This window comes from Chinchilla lanigera, unplaced genomic scaffold (assembly GCF_000276665.1).
Source record: "Chinchilla lanigera isolate Chin_1 unplaced genomic scaffold, ChiLan1.0 scaffold00051, whole genome shotgun sequence".
Taxonomy (NCBI): Eukaryota; Metazoa; Chordata; class Mammalia; order Rodentia; family Chinchillidae; genus Chinchilla; species Chinchilla lanigera.
Window position 1 is genome coordinate 16,860,554 of NW_004955452.1, and position 22,742 is coordinate 16,883,295.

Genomic DNA, 22,742 nt, shown 5'->3' on the forward strand with positions numbered 1-22,742 from the left:
TCATTTTCTCCAATGAATTATTCCTTTAGGAGTGCTGGTTGTAAAATTAGTAGCAGAACTACTTGCATTTACTGAACGTATTACTTAGGGTTGGCAAGACAGGGCACAGCTAGACCTCAAATTAAGAGAAATGCGTTTGCAGTAGGGAAATTACTTTTCCTGCATGAGAAGCTAGGGATTCTCATATTTCAATAGAAATTTCCAACTAGAACGAGGATAATAACCCAATACAGGTTTTTCTTGTTTTTTCAGTGGTAGGGATTAAACCTAGAGCCTTGGACATGCTAGGCAAGTGTACCACTGAGCCATACCCTCCACCCCAAGCTCCAGTACTTTCAGGTATAGTAAACCTGTGTGCTGGTTTACATTCAGTGCTTCACCTGGGCAAACAGAATGTTAATTTAATTAATTTGGAATGCAGTATAAAAGCCTGAATTTTCAGTTGTTGTCTTTAAAATGTCTCTCTTAGAGGTACTCCAAGTAGGAAGGAGGTATATAATCCTTGGCTGTTATCTCTTCCTTCCCACAGAGTGCCTTCCTGTCATAGGGTAACTCTGCAGTTGTCATATCTTCTCTTCTCGAGGGTCGCTGCTCTGTTGCCTCCTCTCCAGGTCGGGGCATCGGGTTGGCGGCGTCATCGGGGCATGGAGTCACCTGGGTCTGCTCCTCAGCTTGTCTTCAGCTTGTCCGTCAGGTTCGGGAGCATCTGTCCTGACTTCTGGTTCTTTTCAGAACTTTACCACGCTAAGCACTTGGTCTCTGGAGCTTGAGATGTTTGGCTGTGGGTTAGACAGAAATTGACTATTACAAGGAAACTGAAATGGGTAGACCAGCTGTCAAGTATGGAAGTGTGGCTGTCTGTTTGGTTTTTTTTTTGTTTTTTTTTTTATTTTTTATTTTTTCCGGTACCAGGAATTGAACTCATGACCTTGCACTTGCCAAGCAGGTGCTTTGTAGCTGAGCTAAATCCCCAGCCCCATGGAAGTGTGGCTGTCTTCCCTGATGTATTCCATTCCTCTTTCTTAACTAATAAGTTAAAGTTGTATTTCTTCCAATCATGCTCCCGGGGACAGGCACAGGTAGTTCATTTAAGCATTTCTTTTTCTTTACTTGCATATTCTTAATTCTTGAATGGCATTTCTTAACATTATTAACTCTTTACTCTCATCACATCTACGTCCATCCTAAGAAAACCCTCTTCGGGGAACTATTATGCCTCACAATGGGGTGGAAACATCCTGTATAATAGATCGACTTATCATTTATCCTCTAATGGAAAATGGTAGTAGATTACTACCAGTATTACTGACTAAGATGTTCATTAGATTTTAAGATAATTGGGTTTGCAGAGATTTGATAGTTTCAGCTTTGCATGTTACTTCATTCAAACAAATCAAATTTACATGAATACAGCATGGCAAGGTACTGAAGGTAAATCTTAAGTCATTTATCTTGATGGCTTCACCAACAGCATTTGCCTGTGAGTTGTTGGTCGAAGGACTAAGATCTTTCTCTAGAAAATTTAACTCAATTTAAGAAAGTTAAATATGTGGAGCAGAGCTTGGGAGGTGGAATTATTTTTAAAATGTTAAATCACTTAACTTGTGCTTCTCCTAAGCAGAAAGGGAAGGGCTGATTTCTACCCGTGAGAAATAATAATAAAGCTAATAATATATTAATATTATATAATATTATGTTATTATTATCATTATTATTATATTGTTTTTAACTTTCACGTTCTCTGATCCATAATTGGAGAAATCCTTTATTAGCTGTATAGCTGTATTTGACAACTATAAATTTGTCTTTGTTTTGTTCTTGCATGTGGCTTTATGGATCATTAAAAGGGACACAGAAATCTGCAAATGTAGGATACAAAAGCACTTGGTAGAAAACAGAAATGTGTTCTCTCCTTTTTTTCTTTATTGTCTAAATCTTTATCTAAGATGCTCCATCAAGGATCCCTACTTAACTGAGAAATGATAGTCTATAAGGGAGTGGAGCACTGAGTTTTCATTGTTGACTTGGTGACCCTGAGTAGCACCATTAATGTCCTTTTGTTTTTCTTGTCATTTTGTAGGATGAAAAGGAGCAGCTTATACAGTCCAAGAGTTCAGTTGCCAGTCTTGTTGGGAGATCAAAAGCCATTATTCAGCTGAAGCCACGCCGTCCAGACCATGTGCTAAAGAGCACCATTTCTGTGAAGGCCATCTGTGACTATCGCCAAATTGAGGTGAGGAACCTTTTCTCTTGAGGGAAAGGGGAGAGAAGAGAGGCCTTCAGTAAGGGTTATGATTTTAGGGAAAGATCAAGTTATAGACATTGGCAATTAACAATGCTCAGATCCCTTCCATCACTAAAAGAGGAGTCACTTCTACAATCTTGACCTGCTTCCTGCCTCAGTGATTGGCACCATCATCCCCAAGTTTTCAAGTTGAGAAGAGTGGGACTTTATGATACTTGGGGAGATATCCTTCCCTTCCTTTCTTATCCCCACAGTTAGTAGGGCCACCAAGTCCTACTGATATTACCATATGAATATCCCTTAAATGTACTCTCTGTTCCTGCTGCTACGCCCCTAAGTTAGATTGTAAGTTCCTTTTACTTGGATTATTTCATCAGCCTTATCTTTTGTAGTGCATTCTTATCCTACTACAAGCATGGTATTTTTTTTTAAAAATCACACTCTTCTGGTTAAGTCCTATAATTTCTCATTGTTCTTAGGAGAAAGTCCCAAACTCCTCAGTGTGGCTCTAAGATCTGGAATATTCTGTCTTTACCTCCCTAACCAAGACTGGTGAATAGCATTTGTCAGACAGTATCATGGCTGTATCCCCCAGCAGAGTATGTGGAATATAAACCAGGTTTGCCTACATACCATTGTGCCATTTTTTATTTCTAGTGATTTAGCACACTTGTAGCCACAATAGCGGGCACTACAAAAATTTGTATACAAAAGAATGAATGAATAAAAGAAAGAGTACGACTGCATTTTTCTATATCTCAGCATTTCTGTCTCCAAAGTAGGAATAATAGTAGTAGGAATAATAATATAATAATAATAACAATAATAATAATAATAGAAGTAGTAGTAGTAGGAATAATAATAATAATAGATGTCTCTGGAGAGAAAAAAAATTGATGAGCCCAAAATGCTTAAACATTGCAGGTGTCTGAGAGGAATGATGGGAAGAAAGTGAGAAATTTCAAAAAAGCAATGATGTGATTGATTATTCATGGCCCTTGATTTTTACTCTAATAGTTTTTGGTATAGAGTCTTCTTGAGGGTTGTTTTTTTTTTTTTTTTTGGTTTGTTGATTGGGTGTTTTGTTTTACTTTGAAACAGGGTCTTATTAATGTATTTCAGGCTGGCCTTCAGCTCACTATGTAACCAAGGCTATCCTCAAACTCATGGCAATTCCCCATCTCAGCCTTACAAGTGCTAAGATTACAGATGTGTACCACCACGCCCAGCTCTTGAGGGTTTTATAGTTTCCTCATAGCTCATATACTAAGTTATTTCACATGTAATAGTAATTTAATATAAACACTTATTTCCTTGATTTATTTGGTGTGTTATATAGTTATAAAATCAGAAACTCTCACTAAAGTAATGCAGATTTTTTTTTTTTTTTTTTTTTTGGTGGGGGGGTCATTTTGAGACAGGGTCTCACTGTGCAGTTCAGGCTGGCCTTGAGCTCACTTTGTAGCCCAGGCTAGTCTCAAACTTGCAATGATCCTCCTGCCTCAGCTTCCCAAATGCTGGGATTGCAGGCCAGCTTGCAGATCTTTTCTTAAACAGATTTTTTTTTCCTTAAGAATTTCATAGGGTCAGGAACCAGATAATTGGGTCAGGAACCAGATAATAATAAGCTGTTGGCTTCTTCATTAGCAATAACTTGTGACTTTGTCCCTTCAGATTACTATTTGTAAGAACGATGAGTGTGTGCTGGAAGATAACTCTCAGCGGACCAAATGGAAGGTGATCAGCCCCACAGGGAATGAGGCAATGGTGCCATCAGTCTGCTTCCTCATCCCTGCACCCAATAAGGACGCCATTGAGATGGCCAGCAGGTAACTGTGCTCACCTAAGTGCTGCCACCTCTGCTGTTTGTCTCAGGTGAACTTAGGAGCGGTGAACTCCCGTTTGTGATCTCCCTGAACAGAGTGAGCAAACTGTAAAGTTTCTTCTGGGAAAGTCCTCCTGTTAAGGAAATCAAGTCTCAGTTGCCAGCCACAGTCGATGTTCAATGATTCAGTGATATTTCTTTTTGAAAGAATTCGTGTTTATTAAGAGCTAGCTCTCAAGAGAGTTGATTTTTATAGTAACATCTACTTTACTTTGTATTAAAGTAGTTTATGTACACATTGTAGAAATTGGGTTATATTACAAAGCTTATTATAATGAAAACTAACCAAGCGTGGTGACACATGCCTCTAGTCCCAGCTACTAGGGATGCTGGAGCAGGAGGATCCCTTGAGCCCAGGAGTTAGGGATCAGCCCGGGTAGTACAGCAAAACCCTGTCTCATGAAAGAGGGAATGGGGAAGGAAAAGGAAATGAGCAGTGATCCCCACACATGGGTTCTGCCTGGCAGAGACGGCTATTTTCAACTCCATTAGCAGGGTTTTTTGGGCTTACCTCCAGATTTCTAAACAATTCCGTGTTTTCTTGATACTGCCTGATTTTTTTTTCCAACTTTGGAAATTTCTTATTACAGGAAATTAACATTTAGCTTTATGCACACACATAACTTCTTTTCTTCTGAATGCAGCTATGTCACAGTTATTTTAGTGGTTATTAGTTTGTCATTAGATTGTAGCTGAGCTGTGTAGCACTCTAGGGCATTATTATGAAGCAGCCATGCCTCACCTCTCTGACCTCATCTTTTGCCACACTTCGTATACTCAGCTATTTTTCCTGTTTTTCAAACACAGCAAGCCAGACTTTTGCAGCAAGACTTTTCTGCTTCCTTTAGATGGTTACATTTTTATTTTTGTGTGCATCTTTAGCATCTAGAACCATTCCTGGTACATAGTAGGAACTCAAACGGTTGTTGAATTAAAGAATGAATAAGTGATCAAACATATATAAGTAAACTGTTTTATTAATTTCTTGTTTAACTTTATTTCCTTGGAGTAGGCAATTGGTTTTGCTGTTTTAGTTTGCTTGTTTAGCTGCATATTATGAGTTTGTCTCCAAATTCTTCCCCTTGGATATGGATACAAAAATCTCAAGTGTGGTCAAACACCACACCTAATTTTCCTTTTTGTCTTCTCTTGGAACCCTCTGTTTTGGCCCATTCTTGGTCTGTACCTGCTCTGTAGCCCTGATTTGGTGCTGCCTGTGGCTTTTCACATCTTCTCCTGGGGATTCACTTCTATTTTGTGTTGGAACCACAGACTCCTAGTCTTACTGGTTTGCTACCTAGTGTGGGGAGTACACTCTCCAGAGCTACTGAAAAAAAGCACATGGGTGGTGCATTTTTTGATACCTCTTGTATCTGAAAATGTCTTTATAGTTATAGTTCAGGCTGGCCTTGAACTCATTACATGGTCCAAGCTGGCTTCAGACTCATGGTGATCCTCCTCCCTTATCCTCCCAAGTACTGGCATGGGCATGTGCCACCAGGCCAGGGTAAAAAACGTATTTTCAATAAATAAAAGCAAAAATTATACATTTAATGGGATGCCATGTTTTATAAATATTTCATTAGTGCATGTTAATAATACCTAATGGTAGGGAGATTATTTGGGGACATTGGTACATGCATTTAATATATGTTAATCAATTTTCATCTTATCCCCCTTCTGTCTTCTTGTAATCGTATTACATTCAGATAACATACTCAAGATTATTCAGTGTATATTAACACGATATATATAATACTGTAGCACATCCAAATTTATCTGTAAAAATTCCTATGTTGTCAGAACATGTTGCCTTTGCTTAACTGTTAGCTCAGTTTTGCTAAAAAAATCACATTTTTCTGTGGAAGGCCTCTCTTGTGGAACTCAGGTCTAAGAAAAGCTATAGCCAGATCCCATGTTGCTTCTAGGGTGGAACAATCTTATCAGAAGGTGATGGCTGTTTGGCATCAGCTACATGTTAACACCAAAAGCCTTATCTCCTGGAATTACCTGCGAAAAGACCTTGACCTTGTGCAGACCTGGAACCTAGAAAAGGTAATTGTACATTTGTATCCTATTGGGAAGTTTTTCAGAAGAAGCTTTTGTCATTACAGAGAGACTTCTTCCCAGCCAAAGGGAATGAAGGGAATCAGAAGCACTGTTTCAGATTTAGGGATAATTCAGAACTAGAATTAGCAGCTGAAAGAGTTATGGATATTTCTGATGAAAATACATAATATTTTTGGCAAAGGGATGTTGTTGTTCTTTTCTCTCTGCAGGACAGACATCTTCTTTGCATAAAATTACATAGTGGGTAAATACTGATGGTTTAACAGTTATTGCCACATCCAGTGAAGCACAAATTGTGTTCCTGGGGTGCTGGTAATATTGTGTCTTTTGATCTGAATACTAATTACATGGATGGATTCAGTTTGTGAAAATCAAAGTGTTTACAGTTATGATTTTTGCACCATTGGTATACATACATGTTAGACTTTAGTATTATGTTCCTATTTTATTGAATTTTCTCTTGGCTTCTTCTGTCTAGCTTCGATCCTCAGCACCAGGGGAGTGCCACCAGGTGATGAAAAACCTCCAAGCCCATTATGAAGACTTTCTGCAGGATAGTCATGACTCTGCACTCTTCTCAGTGGCTGATCGCCTGCGCATAGAAGAGGAAGTAGAAACTTGTAAAGCCCACTTCCAGCACCTGATGAAGTCCATGGAGAATGGTGTGTGTGCTAGAGCAAGGGAGGGAGAAAGCTGGAGTGAGAATCCTATTCATACAAACTGCACAATAACATCACCTTGAAATAGAGAAAATCTTATAGAAATAAATTCTCAAATTGCAGAAGCTGCTATTTTGATTGTTGTTGCTAATTAACCTATTACATTTTCTTGTGACTGTAATGTACTTAGGTCCTTAAAATACATGGACTGTAGGATCGGGCAGTTTCTCTGAAAGAGGCAAGACCTTGCTTTTATCAATAGGATATCTGGTCTGCTGGATCTACTGGTACCCTCTGTCTGAGGGTTCTTTATTGTCCTTCGTGTTGTTGATAACTGATAACTTAGTGGTCCTGTGTTCTGTGCTTGTGTATTCACAGAGGACAAAGAGGAGACTGTGGCCAGGATATACATATCAGAGCTGAAGAATATCCGGCTACGCCTAGAGGAGTGTGAGCAGAGGCTGGTCAAACGAATTCAGTCTCCAGCCAGCTCTAGGACTGACAAAGATGCCCGGCAGGACATTGCATTAAGGATTGCAGAGCAAGAGGTAAGCCCCAGGATGAAGATGGGTGCTGGTGGTAGAATCAGTGCTTTCACATCCATTGAATGGCAAAAGAGTATGGACCCTAGGAAGTGAGGCAACAGGCTCATAACAGTACTGCTCAGGAATTCTTCCTTGCAGCCAGTGCACACTTTGTACCTGAGGAGACGCATGTTTTCAGCCTCAAGTGCATTGTGAATTGATTAGTTTCCTAAAGACTTGAGAAGGCAGATGGACTGGTAAATTGTTCTCAGCACTGCATTTGGACTTTGTATTTTACAGTTAGTAGAGATGCTTCTATTCCTTATGTGCTGTGTTACTTTTAGGACTTATCTGCTAAGTGTGGTGACTCAAAAAATATAAGGGAAGACTAACATTCTAGTGTGGGTTCTAATGCACAGTCTCTAACTTTGAGCAAACCACCTCATTCTTAGTTTTCTGTCTTGTAAAATGGAGACAGTAATGATGAGTCACAGAGTTGTTTAGGAATTTAAACAATGAATACATATAGTGTGAGCTTCTAAAGAAAAGTCAAATGCAGTATTCTTGAAATAAAAGTAGCAAATGTTGCTTTATTAAGTACTCTGCAGCATGCAAAGGAAAGGGGTCAAGGTGCTAGTTTGTGGTTTGTAGTATAGTAAAAAAATAAAAGATTGAAGACACATTTAGCACCTTCAGTATAAACTATGTCATAGGCTAGTAACTAGTACATTTTTTAATTTCCCAGCAAACATGACTGAAGGAGTTTAGAGTGTTCATTAGAACAGTTCTGATCAGGATGGTGTCAGACAGCTCTATGAAGATTATTCAATCTATCTGGAAATGTAAAGGGGATGGCAGCAAATGGCATATGATTTTTGTTACCTTTCTCAGTTACATCTAAACCCAAAGAGAAAGATGAGAGGGGCCGTATGATTCTCACTGGCTGAGAGGGATTATGTGTGTCTGTATAAGACATCCACATGAGCCCATAATTCTCATGTGAAGATTTTCTACTTTTCTGTAGTCATAGAAAAGTCTGTTTGTCTCTGGAAAAAATAGAACATGCTAAGACCCGTTTCTTTCTTTCTCTTTCTTTTGTTTGTTTACTGCAGTGGTAGTGATTGAACCCAGGCCTGCTGTAGCACTGAATTATACCTCAGACCCCAGTCCTTTTAAAAATTTTTATTTTGAGACAAGGTCTTACTAAATCACTGAGTATCCCAGGTTGGTTTCAAATTCTTGATCCTCCTGCCTCAACATCCCAGAGTTCTGGGATTATAGACATGTACTACCATGCCCAGCCTTTTGCTTCTGTTTTGTTTTGATTTGCTTTTTGAGATAAGAGTCTCATTGTGTACTCTAGGCTTAGCACAGACTTGCTATGTAGTCCAGGCTGGCTTTGAACTTGTGATCTTCTTGCCTCAGCCTGAGTGCTCAAATTATAGGCATGTACATCAATGGCCAGCTAATTCCCAAATTTAGGCATTGGGAATCCCTTCAAACTGGCTTCTTTGTCCTTTTAACATTGGTCCTTTTATTTTTTGAGTACTTTACTTTTGACAGAGCAAGATAATCTAGGTTCCTCTTGCCTTTGTCAGCCCCAACCCATGAATCAGTTATTTTTCCAAAGAGCTCTGCACCTTTTGCCTGGAGAATAAATTTAGAAACCAAGAATAGAGTGCTAAATGTGTTTATAGCTATGTCATTGCTTGTGGCCTGCTCAGCAGACATAACTAGAAAACATACATTACCAATGCAGTTATACATACGTATATAAACACATACATGTTATATATACACATACAATCACACATGTATATATACATCTATGTGAGTAGACACATGTAAATGTATCATCTAAATGGGTGTCTGTCTTTATCTAGTTCTATACACGGCTTAACCAACCTCTGTGTAACTCACTTCCCCAGAACTGAAAAACATGCTTCATGTTACCCATAATATATTTATTTGTTGTGTGAACCTAGTATTACATATAATAGTTTGAGGACTGCATGAACAGACCACTACTACTGCATAAGCAGACCTACTGTACTAGAGTTTAACAGTTATTTGTAGGTCTTCATACCTTTGGCCTGAAGATATATCTATAGTCCAACCATTATCTTCAGGAATTACTTGTGTGTATTCTTGCACCTCCCTGGTAAGTGTGTGATTGTTACTTATCTCAAATATAGTTAGACTTGTTTATTTCTGTTTGTGTTACATTTTAGGAACTCTTCTCCCCCATTCTTCATTATTTGTTTTGTTATTGCTGTTTGTAACTTGTATTTTATTTATTTGTATATTTAAAAAAATTTATCATTGTATATTTGTAATTCATGCAGTTTACAATCATCTTGGGGAGTGGTTACATATATATATATTACAACTTATTTTTTTAAATCCTCCTTTTTCTATAAAAATGTAAAAACAGCAGTTTCATAGTTTGGTCAACCATCCTTGAATAAGCATTTTGATGTTTCTAATTCTTTGCTTTTAAAATAAGGATTTCTAGCTGGGCATGGCGGTGCGCACTTATTACCCCAGCACTCAAGAGACTGAGGAAGGTCATTGCCAAGTTCAAAGCCAGCCTGGGCTACATAGCAAGACCCTATCTCAAAAAAACCAAACCAAAACAAAACAAAATAAACATAAATAAAAGAAGCACTTCTTTCTAATATCTTTGTTCAATTCTGTCTCTGTCTTTATTGTGTTCTTGCTCCTACCAGCATACTCAGGAGGATCTGCAGCAACTGAAGTCTGAGTTGGGTACTGTTTCTACAAAATGCAACAGCTTCCTCCACCAGTCTCCATCTGGTTCGAGTGTCCCAACTCTGCGTTCAGAGCTGAATCTTCTGGTGGAGAAGATGGACCATGTCTATGGTCTGTCTGCTGTCTATCTGAATAAGTGAGTGAGCTAAGGTTTTGGGTTTGAAAGGCAATGTTTTTCAATGGGATCTGATAGGGAAGAGCCTGGAGTGTTTTGTGAGTGATTCAGAAAAATTGGAAATCTTTTGTTTGTTTTCTTTTTCTGATACTAGAGATTAAACCTAGGGCCTTTGCACATCTGCAGTGCCTTTTAGTTTGTTTGTTTGTTTGAGACAGAGTTTCACTAAGTCCATTAAGTTGTTCAAGCTGAGCTCATACTTCTAATCTTGCCTCAGCCTCCTAGAGTGCTGGGATTACAGGCATGAACCACCCTGGCCAGCTAAGATTGCAGACCTTGCAAAGCATTTACCTATGGCAAGAAGTCTTCACTTTACTTCCTAGTAACATGGAGTGTGTTGATTTGGACTGTATTGAACAAATGCCAGTGATATGGATGAGAAATTCATTTGCAGCATTAGCACTGTTTTGTACCTTCTTTCTGTTTGAGTAGATACCTCTGCAAATAACTATTAAAGGCATTAAGACAAAGGGAAAGAGACTAAATATTAAAAAGAAAAATTCCCAGCTAATTTAGATAGTAGTGTTTCAGTGTCTTCCTCCTACCCACCCATCTCCACTCATGCCCTTGAGGAGCAGATCTGGGGCACTTTGGCATCATGGGGGTTTCTGGCTTCAGGCTTTCTCTCTGTGAGTCTGCCATATGTGTGTGTCCCAGGCCCACTTAGAATTTCATTTTGAATTGTCTTAAATTGGCAGCAGGATCAGGGAGGGATTTTGGTCTCTCTTTACAAGATGGTTTTATAAAACCTTCTCATTATCCAATAATGGTGAGAGTGATTTAGTAAGTTATGTTTTGTGAACCTCTATAGCATTCTGGTGTATAAACTGAAGTCTTAAAGTTCACGTGCTAATGAAGAAAGGTGATTTTATCTCCACAGATTAAAGACAATCGACGTTATAGTGCGTAACATACAGGATGCTGAACTCTTGGTCAAAGGTTATGAAATCAAGCTGAGTCAAGAAGAAGCAGTACCAGCAGATCTCTCAGCTCTGGAATCCCATCGGTCCACGTTACGGGTCGGTTACTCTAGCTTCTTAGAAGATTGATTTAACATACCCATTGCTTTGGTTTAGCAGAGAAGTGCGATTTTGAAAGACATGCTGATTTAAGTTTGCTTTTGAACTGGACAGAATATCATACTTAATATATTTTAACATGTATTAAGAAACATGTCTAGCTAGAACAGGAAAAGACTCTACCTTTGAATTTACTCCCACCCCCCAGTAAAATCATGGCTTAATTGAACACAACCAGTAGTTGTGATGCACTTAGCTGTTACCTCATCTGATTCTTACCAGCCACTCTGTGAGGTGGATGGGGAGGGATATTTATCTCTCCTTACCGATGAGAGACTCAGACTGGATAAATGATTTATCCTGGTCCAATAGCTTGTAATAGTGAAGCAGATTTCAAACGCAAAGTTCTTCGCACAATGTTCTGTATAGTATGCCTGCCCTTGGCTCCCCAGCATGCATGAGAAAAGCAGAGACCATGACCTGTGGAGGCATTTCTGGCACAGATACTCTGTGGCCTAGATTCTGAGTCACAGTTACACTGTAGAGACCACTGCAGACAATGTCCTTGTTCTTCCCTTAGTGTGAGTGCTTTTAAGCTTGGAAAACATTTAACCTGTTCTGTGCTTATGTTTTTACAGCACTGGCTTAGTGATGTGAAGGACAAGAATTCAGTGTTCTCAGTCCTGGATGAGGAAATCGCCAAGGCCAAGGTGGTGGCAGAGCAGCTAAGTCGTCTGACACCAGAGCGAAGCCTGGATTTGGAGCGCTGTCAGGAAAAAGGCTCTCAGCTGCAGGAGCGTTGGCACCGTGTCATTGCCCAGTTAGAGACCCGGTGAGTGGTAACCCCAACATTTTCTCTCCTTAGGGTTTGGGGACTAGGACTTAAACAAAAATAGAGTTTTATCTGTGGATTCATTTGGCAGAATTGAAGCTTGACTTTGAGTTAGTAGTGATGGTCTTACTAACAATGGCTCTCTTGGATCCCACGTCTTACCTAGTTAAACCATGATGATAGTGGCTTTCATAATATAGCGATGAAGGTCATATAATGATCCAAGATTGTGGTTCTTGTTTTACTGAATTTGAATCCAGATATGAGCCATTTTCATAGTGGGGCCTTGCAGAATTTCTCATTTCCATTGCATTTGCTAATTGGTGGTTTTTATTTTTGTTACTTGATGTTCTTTCTGATGACAGATTAAATAAACAAGGTAGAAAACCATACTTTTCTGAGGCTAAGTTGGATAGGGAAATATGCAAAGGGTTTATCAATTCATCCCAAGGCTGACTAGAATAGTACAAGCAAATAGCAACTACTGTTTTTCATTTTTCCCACTCTCTGCCCCAAGAAATGGCAGTGATTCATAAAGCATAGCTGTTGTAATCTTAGTTATTCTCTCATGAGTATATACATATGAACTGCCAGTACCACCTTTTTGGCAATCTAGGTGAAACCGCTGACAAGGATTATCACGGGATGCCAAGCCACGAGAGGGTTTCCACAGCTAGTTGGTTCCACCTGGTTTCTACTCACTTTTAGGGCACTGAGTATATGGTTAAGTATTACTCAGTCTTGCGCCGCTTATTCCCAGAACTAAACTTGCATTCTCTGGTCAAGCTAGGTGAAGACCCAAGCAAGAGAAGGAATTGCCTCATTCCCTGTACTGTGTTTGTAATAAGATGTCTGATACCAGTTTCCCTTTGCACCTCTAGCCAATCTGAGCTAGAAAGTATCCAAGAAGTTCTGGGAGATTACAGAGCCTGCCATGGAACTCTGATCAAATGGATTGAAGAAACCACTGCCCAGCAGGAAATGATGAAGCCAGGCCAGGCAGAGGACAGCAGGGTGCTGTCAGAGCAGCTCAGCCAGCAGACGGTGGGTGTGGATTAGCACCGTGGGCATGGAGAAAGAAGGTGATATTCTAGCAGTTTAAAGCTTAGAGGACAGTTGAAGGACAAGACATTCTAAGTCACTGCTTCTTAGAGGGATTCAAGCAGATATAAAGATGCTGGTTTTGCATTTAGGCCAGAGAGACCTGTTAGGTCTCTTTTATCCTGAGTTTCTGTGACTGTATATTGAAATCATTAGGTGGACACATAAATAAATCTTTTAGCTTTTCTTTTGAGCAGTACTGGGAATTGAACCCAGGCCCTCTGCACTGAATGACCAACATCCCTAGTCCCATAAAATTTTTTAAAAATTCTAATACAAGGTGTCGCTAAGTCACTACATTCCTCAGGCTGGACTTGAACTTTCAATCCTCCTGCCCTAGCTTCTTAGAGTGCTAGGATTACAGGCATGCACCATCGTGCCTGGCTGTTTTTCATATTATATTTTATTTTACAAGACTATGGGATTTTGAAAACCTAGAGAGTGTAGTGAATGGAGGAAAATTATCTCATTCAAAGCATTTTTTGCTTGGTATTTTGTTATATGTCACATTGTGCTTAAAATTATATTGCCCTAGCCGGGGATATAGCTCAGTGGCATAAGTGCCTGCCTGGCAAGCACGAGGTCCTGGGTTCGATTCCCAGTACCAAAAAAAAAAAAAAAGATTATATTGCCCTAACTCCAGTTTTGGCTCACTTACCTGCTGGCTGTGAAACCCTGAATACATTTCTTACCTCTCCATAGTCTATTTCTTCATCCATAGAATGAATGTAGTTCATTAGTCATTTAACTACCTGTTATTAGGATTAAATGAAATGATGTATGTAAAATATCAGGAACAGTGGTTCTCAAAGTGTGGAGCTGCTGGGCATGGCAGTACATGCCTGTTTGCCCAGCACTCAGGAGGATGAGGTTCAAGGCCAGCTTGGGCTATATAATGAGTTCATGAGTAGCCTCAACTACTGTATGTAGCAAGACCCTGTCTCAATTTAAAAACAAAATATGTGTGGAGCCCAGAACTGAAATATTGTCTTCAGCTGGCAGTGTTAGAAATGCAGTTCTTGGGCCTCACCACAGACCTATGGAGTCAGAAATTGAGGTTAGGGCTCAGCAACCTGTGTTTTAACTAGCCAGATGCAGCTGAAGTTAATTTAACTACTACCTTGGAACGTAATACATGTTCAGCTGTTTCACTGGTGATAATGTTTGGTACTTCTGTTCCTAGAATCTATTTGCAGAAATTGAGAGAAATCAGACAAAACTGGACCAGTGTCAAAAATTTTCCCAGCAATATTCCACCATTGTAAAGGTAAGTGTACCACCCATAAATGATCTCAAGCTTAGAAAAAAATCTGCATTGCAACTATATATTCTGTGTTTGAACAAACTAAACAGAGCTCTTCTTCTAGAGGCTGGTCTCATCCTCTGTGAGTACATGTGTATTTCCTATGGCCCCTTGTTTGAGGATGCTCAGACCCTGGCTGTGATTTTAGGAGCCTCCATTTGGATGACCATGGTCCTGTCAAATTTGCTGTTTCAAAACAGAGCATTTGTATTTCCTTCCCAAATGCACTTCTTACTTGCCTTGCCTATCTCAGGAGACTGTCTGTAGTTTTCCTAGATGGTGAAGCAAAAAGCCCAAGAATCATCCTTAACCCTTCTTTTTTGCCTTAAACTTTGTGCACATTCTTAAGTTCTCTCTATTGGCTTTGTCTCCCATTGTGTCTGAATCTGACTTCCTCTGGTTACAGCTCCTCTGTCTCCCTAATTCACATCTAAGTGGGAAGTCTTCCTTTGAGTACTGCTAAGCCAGTATCTTGCTTCTGTTCCTGCCCTCATAGGCTGTTTTCCTACATGGGAGCTGGACTTACTGTTTTAGAACATATCCCGTGTCACTGAGACACCGTTAGTTGTAAGTTATATCGTATTTTTTTGCATACCAGAATAAAGAGAAACTGCCAATTATACGAAATACCATTGATTATAAGATACAGTTAAATTTTAGAGAAACTGAAATGTGGAGAAAATGTGCATCTTATAAATAGATGAAATATGGTAAATTGGGTCACAGCATTCCTTATTTAAAATGGTCTGATAATTTCATGTCATATTCACAACAAAATTTCAAATCTTTATGTCATTTGTAATGCCATATTTACATATGGCCCCTTTCTATTCCTCTGACATCAGCTTTAAAGAAAAACAATTTAAGGTCATTATATATCTACTGATTATGTGATTTTTCACTAGAGTCTTAAGTTTTAGGGGAGTAAAATTTTTTCCTGACTTGTTCTTCACTGTATATACAGTATTATACCCAAAACAATGGAAGGCCCTGTAGTAGTTCAACAAATGGAGGCATATATTTCTCTGGTTAATAACAGATTGGTCATCAGAAAAAAACCGAGTTCAAATGCTAATATTCTAGGTTTGAGACTGTGTGAATACTTGGCCTCTTGAGTTTCTGTTCCTGTGACTATAGAATGGGAACAGCATCTCACTGAGTGGCTGTTAAGCTACACTCAGCACATGGAAGCAATTGTTGTTATTATTAATATTTTGTTACAACTGCGTGTTGTTTGTGTTTCTTTAAGGAACTCATTCCATGTTTTTGTTTTTGTTTGTTTTCCCGTGTGTAGAATTTTCTAAGTAGATAAAAGGAGTAGGATATTCTATGCAAAGGAACTCTGTAATCAAGGGCTCAAGAAGAATGAAAATACATGACTATATAAGGAAATAGCAAGTATTCTGGTGTACCTAGAAAACATATGATACACATGGCCTGGGATATAGCTTTGCCTATCAGGCACAATGGCCTGGGCGTGATCCTCAGCAACACACACACACATATGAACCCAAGATAGTAGCAATAACAGTAATAATAGAAGAAGAAATATAGCACATGAGAAGCAGCAACTGTGGAAAAGATCGGCAAAGTTGGGGTTTACCTGTGAAAGGCCTTATTTAGCTCTTTTGGCTTTATCTTTTATTCTTGTTCCCTAAGATGTGGTCTTTGAGCCATGGTATCAGCATCACCTGGGAGATTGTCAGAAATGCAGACTCTCAGACCTGCTGAATCAGATTCTGCATTTTAATAAGGTCCCCAGATGATTTGTATGCATGTTAATGTTTGGGAAACTCTGCTGTAGGTCACTGAAAACTGTTTAATCAGAGGAGCAATGTTGTCATCTTTGTGTTTTGGGAAAGATATTCTGACAGCAGGATAAAAAGTAAAGTGGAGGTGAGCCTAGAAACTGTGATAAGGAGTGCTTGCCCTATTGCCCCATTCATGTGACGGGAAGAGCCTGGGACCAGAGCAGCACTCTTAAGGTTGCAGAGAAAGTGGCACAATAGCATGGGAGAGGAGAAAAACATCTCTTGAGGGATTAAAAGACAAAGAATCTAGTTTAATCTGCTACTCACCCACAGAGCTAATTAGGGAAATTTTTTTTTCCCCTTGAGGTTTCAATTTCCCCATGAATGAGATGAAAGTGAACCATAAATTGTAAACTTAGAAGTCAACAAGCCCCAAGGACTAAATCTAGCCTGCATACTGGCTATGAGAAATGATTGAAAGAAATCAAAAGACTAGTATGTCATGACACATTAAAATTATATGAACTTCAGATTTTCAGTGTCAGAATTTTATTGTAATACAGTCACATTCTTCATTTGCCTGTTGTTTATAGCTGCATTTACTTAAAATTGCAGTTATGATAGAATATGGCCCAGTATTTTCTATCTGGCCCTTTTTTAGGAAGTTTCTAATCTTTAGTCTGAATGATTACCAAAGTGCTTTCCAGCAATAAAATGCTGTGGTTCTTTTGCATGGTTTATGTAAGGTTTAACTATGTAACTAAACGTAGTGGAATTTCTTCCTCTCTCAGGACTATGAGTTGCAACTGATGACATATAAAGCCTTTGTGGAATCACAGCAGAAGTCCCCTGGCAAACGCCGTCGCATGCTTTCCTCTTCTGATGCCATTACACAAGAGGTGAAAGGGTGGGGAAGGGAATATTCCTCTGTCTTCCTTTAAAAGACTTATTTGTGTAAGCCTTCCAGTTTGATTTAGGGCTCACTTTCCTGTCGAGCATGTGATGCCCTAAAAATTAATTATTGAAATTTACTTTACTGGCTGATAATTTGTCTAAATTGTTATTTTGAACTACAGTTCATGGACCTGAGGACTCGTTATACAGCACTGGTGACCTTAACGACTCAGCATGTGAAGTACATCAGTGATGCACTCCGGCGGCTGGAGGAGGAAGAGGTGAGGATATTTGGGTCCTGAATCATCTTTTTGGTGGTGGTGGTGTTTTGAGGCAGGGTCTCCTTATATAGGTCAGGCTGGCCTTGAACTCACCATGTAGCCCTTTATGGCCTTGAACTCATGGTGATCCTCCTGCCTCAGCCTCCTGAGTACTAGGATTATAAGCATGCACTGCAACACCCAGTGGGTCCTGAGTCATTTCAAAAGTTCAATTAAAAATCCTAGAGCTGGGGATGGAGCTCAGTGGTAGAGGGCTTGCTTAGCATGCATGAGGCCCTGGGTTGAATCCCCAGTACTACCAGATTGTCATCATTATCTGTGCTTCATCCATCAATGTTTCATGTGCATGCACAGTGGCTTTTCATTATTTGCAATAATCATGTTTTACAGAGCTGCTGCATTATTGACTACTGAACCTTTCCTTTCAGAGAAATACTTCTGCTCTTGCTGGTCTTTAGTCACATTTTGTCAAGAGATCAGTAGATAACTTTGTTTTATGTGTGTTTTTGTCTAAAGACTTTTTAAAAAATACATATTATTGGTTCAGTAACACTGAATTCATGGCCAACAGCACGATAACTCATCTCTCAACCAAAATATTTTTTCTCCATAAAGCATGTTATAGTCTTCTGCTGAGGAGCACTGGATGACACTTCAGTCCTCCCTTAGAGCCATTTTAAATAGTGAAATCACAAAAAAATCCACAAAAATGTGGGAAACATGATATTAAATAGACTGTCAGAAGTATACTGATTTGCGGTAAGACAACTGACACCAGGAGGGCAAGCGCCACCTTACTCTACTTCATCATGTCTATTGGGCGATTGAAATGTTTTGCCCTTTTGTGTATTGTTTGGCATGACCATAAAGCACCACAAATACTGTATTGATTGTGGAGTTAAAATAAATTTTAGTAAGAAGACACATTTACAAATACAGAATCTGTGAATAGTGAGAGTTGATTATATTATATCCAGCATTTTCACTTTTTAAGTTTTTTTGTTTTTTGTTTTTTGAGACAAGGTCTCATTATGTAGTCCAGGCTGGTCTTAAACTCATTACAATTCTGTTGTCTCAGCCTCCTGAGTGCTGGGATTACCAACATGCACCATCACACCTGACAGTATTCCCGCTTCCTTTTTTTTTCTTTTCTTTTTCTTTTTTTTCTTTCTTTTCGTTTTTTTTTTGGGAAACAGAGTCTCACTGTAGTTCTGGCTGGCCTTGGACTCACTAATGGAGCCCAGGCTGACCTCAAATTTCTGGTGCTCTTCCTGCCTCAGCCTCCTGAGTGCTGGTATTACAGGCATGTGCCACTTGGCTCCACTTTTAAATATGTTTATGATAGAAACGAATATGGTGTCAGTAAAATATAACTTGTTAAAATAAAATATTGAAATTTTCCAATTCCGTGCCATGGAATGCTATGACATTGTTAAAAATAATGAAATAGATTTGGGGCAGGGGTTTGAGACAGGCTCTCACTATTCAGTCCAGGTTGACCTTAAACTCACTATGTAGTCTAGGTGGGCCTTGACCTCACAGCAATCCTCTTGCCTCAGCCTCTAAAGTATTGAGATTACAGGCCCAAACCACTGTGCCCGTCATGAAATGGATTTAAGTGAATTGACAGGGAAAGATTTTTATAATGTATTACTATTTTATGTTCTGTATAACTTAAGTAAAAAGCTATGCAACAAATATCCAGTGTGGCATAGAAACAAGATTAGAAGTATACGTATCAAGCTTACAGGGAAATAAGATTAAGAGTACATATATTATATTATAAGATTAAGAGTACATATATTTCAGATTTGGCTGAATTTGTTGTAATTAGCATGTAGTCTTCTATAATTATAAAAACCTATGTTTACAAAGTGAGTCTGCGACTATTCAACCACTCAAAATGCTGTTAAAAATATTAACCTTACCATATTTTGCTGTGTAAATTAAACGGCTTCCTTTTTGTTAGTGCTTACCTCATAATCTTCATTGGCTTCAGTCTCTTCACTGGTAAACCTAACAATTATGAACATATGCAGTATGCTGTATGTAAAGGGTAGTAATTTTCACATCCTTTTTAGGAATTCTGAAGTCATGCCAGTTTAATGAGACACTGACCAACGTACTGATTCTCTACTTTTCTTTCTAGAAAGTGGTAGAAGAGGAAAAACAAGAGCATGTGGAGAAGGTTAAAGAACTCTTGGGTTGGGTATCTACCCTGGCAAGAAATACACAAGGAAAAATTACCTCATTCCACACCAGAGAATCCACAGACATTGAGAAGGCTATTTGGGAACAGAAGGTGAGTGGAAGGGCAGGTGGAATAACATGTGGGAATGCACCAGAGAGAGAATAGGTCACATGTGGGCCTTTCCAGAAGCAGCTGTTACTTAGTAAATGATAATTTTGAGCATTTAGAGAAATTTCGAAGTTGCCTTGTTTCTTGTTCTTTTTCAGATCAGCCATAGCCCATTGATAATAATATCTGACCTAAGCTGTATATTCCTATGATTTTTTAAAAGGTGACTTCAAATAATATTACATTTTTTTAATTCTTGAGTTTTCTCTTTATCCCTACCACATAGGTTCTGGCAGAAGAGCTGACAACCAAGAAAGAACAAATTTCTGAGGCCACTAAAACTTCACAGATCTTCTTGGCTAAGCATGGTCATAAGTGAGTATTAAGTGTAAGAATGCTTTCATGATAGAAGTCTGAACTGATGGAGATCTGAGTCATCAGCATAGTAAAACCATAAGAGTAAATTAACCTAAAAGGGCTTTCAGGGCTTTTCAACCTATAAAGGAAGCCTCAGGGAAGGAAGAGGAAAACTTTGGTGAGTGGTGTCCCATAACTCAAGAGAGTTCTGAAGAGGAGGGAGTAGTCAGAAGTCTAGAAAGGTTGAAAACTCTGAATTAAATTTATCAAGTTGGATGTTTTGGAGGATTCCTGTGGCAAGGTGTGCATAAAGTAATTTTGTTAGGAGTGAAGCCAGCAAGTGAGAGAAGTAGTGTCCAGTGGTGTATGTTCTCTTTGGATAGGCAGAAGGATGTCATGAAAATTAAGGGGTCTGAGGCTGATGGAAGAAGGTATTGGCTGCAAACTCCCAAGAACATTGTGAGGCAGTGTTGAGACCCAGATGAAATGGGAAACCTGTAGGAGACACATTGTGGAACTGTTTCTCCCCCTCAGTGGATGTATTTAGCAGCATGGATATGAGAGTAGACAGGTCAAATGGTACTCTTGCTCTGAGATGTTTTCTAAGGTTAGTGATTGGACAGTACAAGGATAATAGTAAGGGACTGATTAAGAAGATGAACCCAGGTGGGAAGGTCTGGATTCCAAAGAGAAAAAACTGAAGATAGTAGAACTGATAGCTTAAGAACAAATGGAAGAGCTGGGCATCATGGCACATGCCTGTAATCCCAACACTCAGGAGGCTGAGGCAGGAAGATCTCCACAAGTTTGAGACCAGCCTGGGCTCCGTAGTGAGTTCAAGGCCAGCCAAAACTGCATCCTGAGACCCTGTCTCAAAAAAGAAAAGAAAAAAAAAAAAAGAACAAATGGAAGAATCAGGTAAACCTTGGAGGATTTCAGTTGTAATTCAGATTTCACTTCTAATTTGAGTCAACATAGCATAGTTCTTTCTCCCATAAATATAGAATGAAAAAGAGGCCATTAACTTGAGGGAGACATGGAAACGAAGGGACTGGGTGACAAATACACAGTTGACTTTAATTTTATCAATAGTGTCTTTTCGGAGCTGGAGATTTAGCTCAGTGGCAAAAGCGCCTGCCTGGCAAGCACAAGGTCAAGAGTTTGATTCCCAGTACCGGAAAACAAACAAACAAAAAAAAAGTAAATAGTGTCTCTTTTCTTGGGAAAGGATAAAATCAAATATAGTTAAATAGCAAACTCTGGTAAAGCTAGATAGGTAAGTAACAGAAAAATAAAAATTCTAAAGTTGAATTAGAATAGAATCTTATCAGTGTAAAATATTTTATTTTTAAATGGGGAAAGGTATAGAAGTAAAGAAATACAAAACAGGAAGATCAGCTGTAATCATGTGGTGGATTATTGTACTGTAAGGTGAAGCAGAATAATGTCAGGTAACGGCAAAGTACAGAATTGCTGTGTGTGGAGAGGGCTGAGGGGGAAAGAAGGTCATTTGGATGGAGGAGGCTGCAGGATTGTAAGCAAAGGGTATCCTAGTGTTAGCATGGCTAAGCATCGTGACTTGATTTGAGACGGCCAGAAAACTATGAGATGTCATCCAGGAATACAGAAGAGTGGTCAGGTAATCCATTCAAGACTATGAAGTAACAGTTTTGAACTCGTAGAGGAGACTTTGGAGAATGATTTTTTCGAAAGGAACTTTAATGTGTCATCTTCCAGGCTCTCAGAAAAAGAGAAGGAGCAGATATCTGAGCAGTTGAACACGCTGAACAAGACTTACCATGACCTTTGTGATGGCTCAGCAGACCAGCTTCAGCAGCTTCAGAGCCAGCTGGCTCAGCAAACAGAGCAAAAGGTATTTTTAGTTTTTGTCTCCACATGTTGGGAGGACCCTTCTTGAGTGGTATGAAAGCAGCTGTGCTGATTGATTGAGAGTCACAATCACTAGCTTTCTATGACCAATATGACTTAATTTTTAACCTCACCTTAGCAGCCATTTGTCCTGTGTTTCGTTACAGGGGTTCCATGATGTGTTAGTCAGTCAAAAACACCAGATGGCATTTATGGCAAAGTTTTAAGACTTGACTCACTTTCTTTGTCTTTTGCCATTTTGTGGCAAAAAGCAATCAAGAAGAACATAAATTCTATTATCTGATCAAAGGGCAATAGGATTACTCCTTTGTGGTATTGTCACCCAGAGCTGGTAGCTCAGAAGGTGAATATTGGGAAGAAATAGCTGTGAGCCTCTTCTGTCCATACAGTAATGTCGTTTCACAATAATTGGTAGATTAATTTCACTGACTGAGGGTCTGGGGATTTAGCTCAGCGGCACAGCGCCTGCCTGGCAAGTGCAAGGTCGTGAGTTCAATTCCCGGTGCCGGAAAAAAAAAACAAAAAAAAAATTTCACTGACTGAGACACTGGTTCCCCTGACCCATGGTCATCCCATCGTGTGACATCTTTACCAGTTACCACCCCATGTTCATGTCCTGGACCATATGAAAGTCGTTATAGTTGCTGTTAATTGTCCTAAGTTCTTCCTGGATACTTATGTGTGT

General features: G+C 39.2%; 1 protein-coding gene across 1 annotated transcript in view; it reads left to right on the plus strand.

Moving 5' to 3' along the window:
- Positions 1-22,742, plus strand: part of Macf1 (microtubule-actin crosslinking factor 1) — a gene marked incomplete in the record, with an annotated part of 341,157 nt that overhangs the window by 175,770 nt on the left and 142,645 nt on the right. The window contains 15 exon segments of the mRNA XM_013519481.1: positions 2,081-2,233; positions 3,920-4,074; positions 6,059-6,185; positions 6,679-6,862; positions 7,238-7,407; positions 10,113-10,291; positions 11,211-11,349; positions 11,988-12,181; positions 13,063-13,225; positions 14,466-14,549; positions 17,128-17,235; positions 17,413-17,511; positions 19,661-19,813; positions 20,097-20,185; positions 21,905-22,040. Coding sequence (XP_013374935.1) covers positions 2,081-2,233; positions 3,920-4,074; positions 6,059-6,185; positions 6,679-6,862; positions 7,238-7,407; positions 10,113-10,291; positions 11,211-11,349; positions 11,988-12,181; positions 13,063-13,225; positions 14,466-14,549; positions 17,128-17,235; positions 17,413-17,511; positions 19,661-19,813; positions 20,097-20,185; positions 21,905-22,040 — 2,133 coding nt within the window.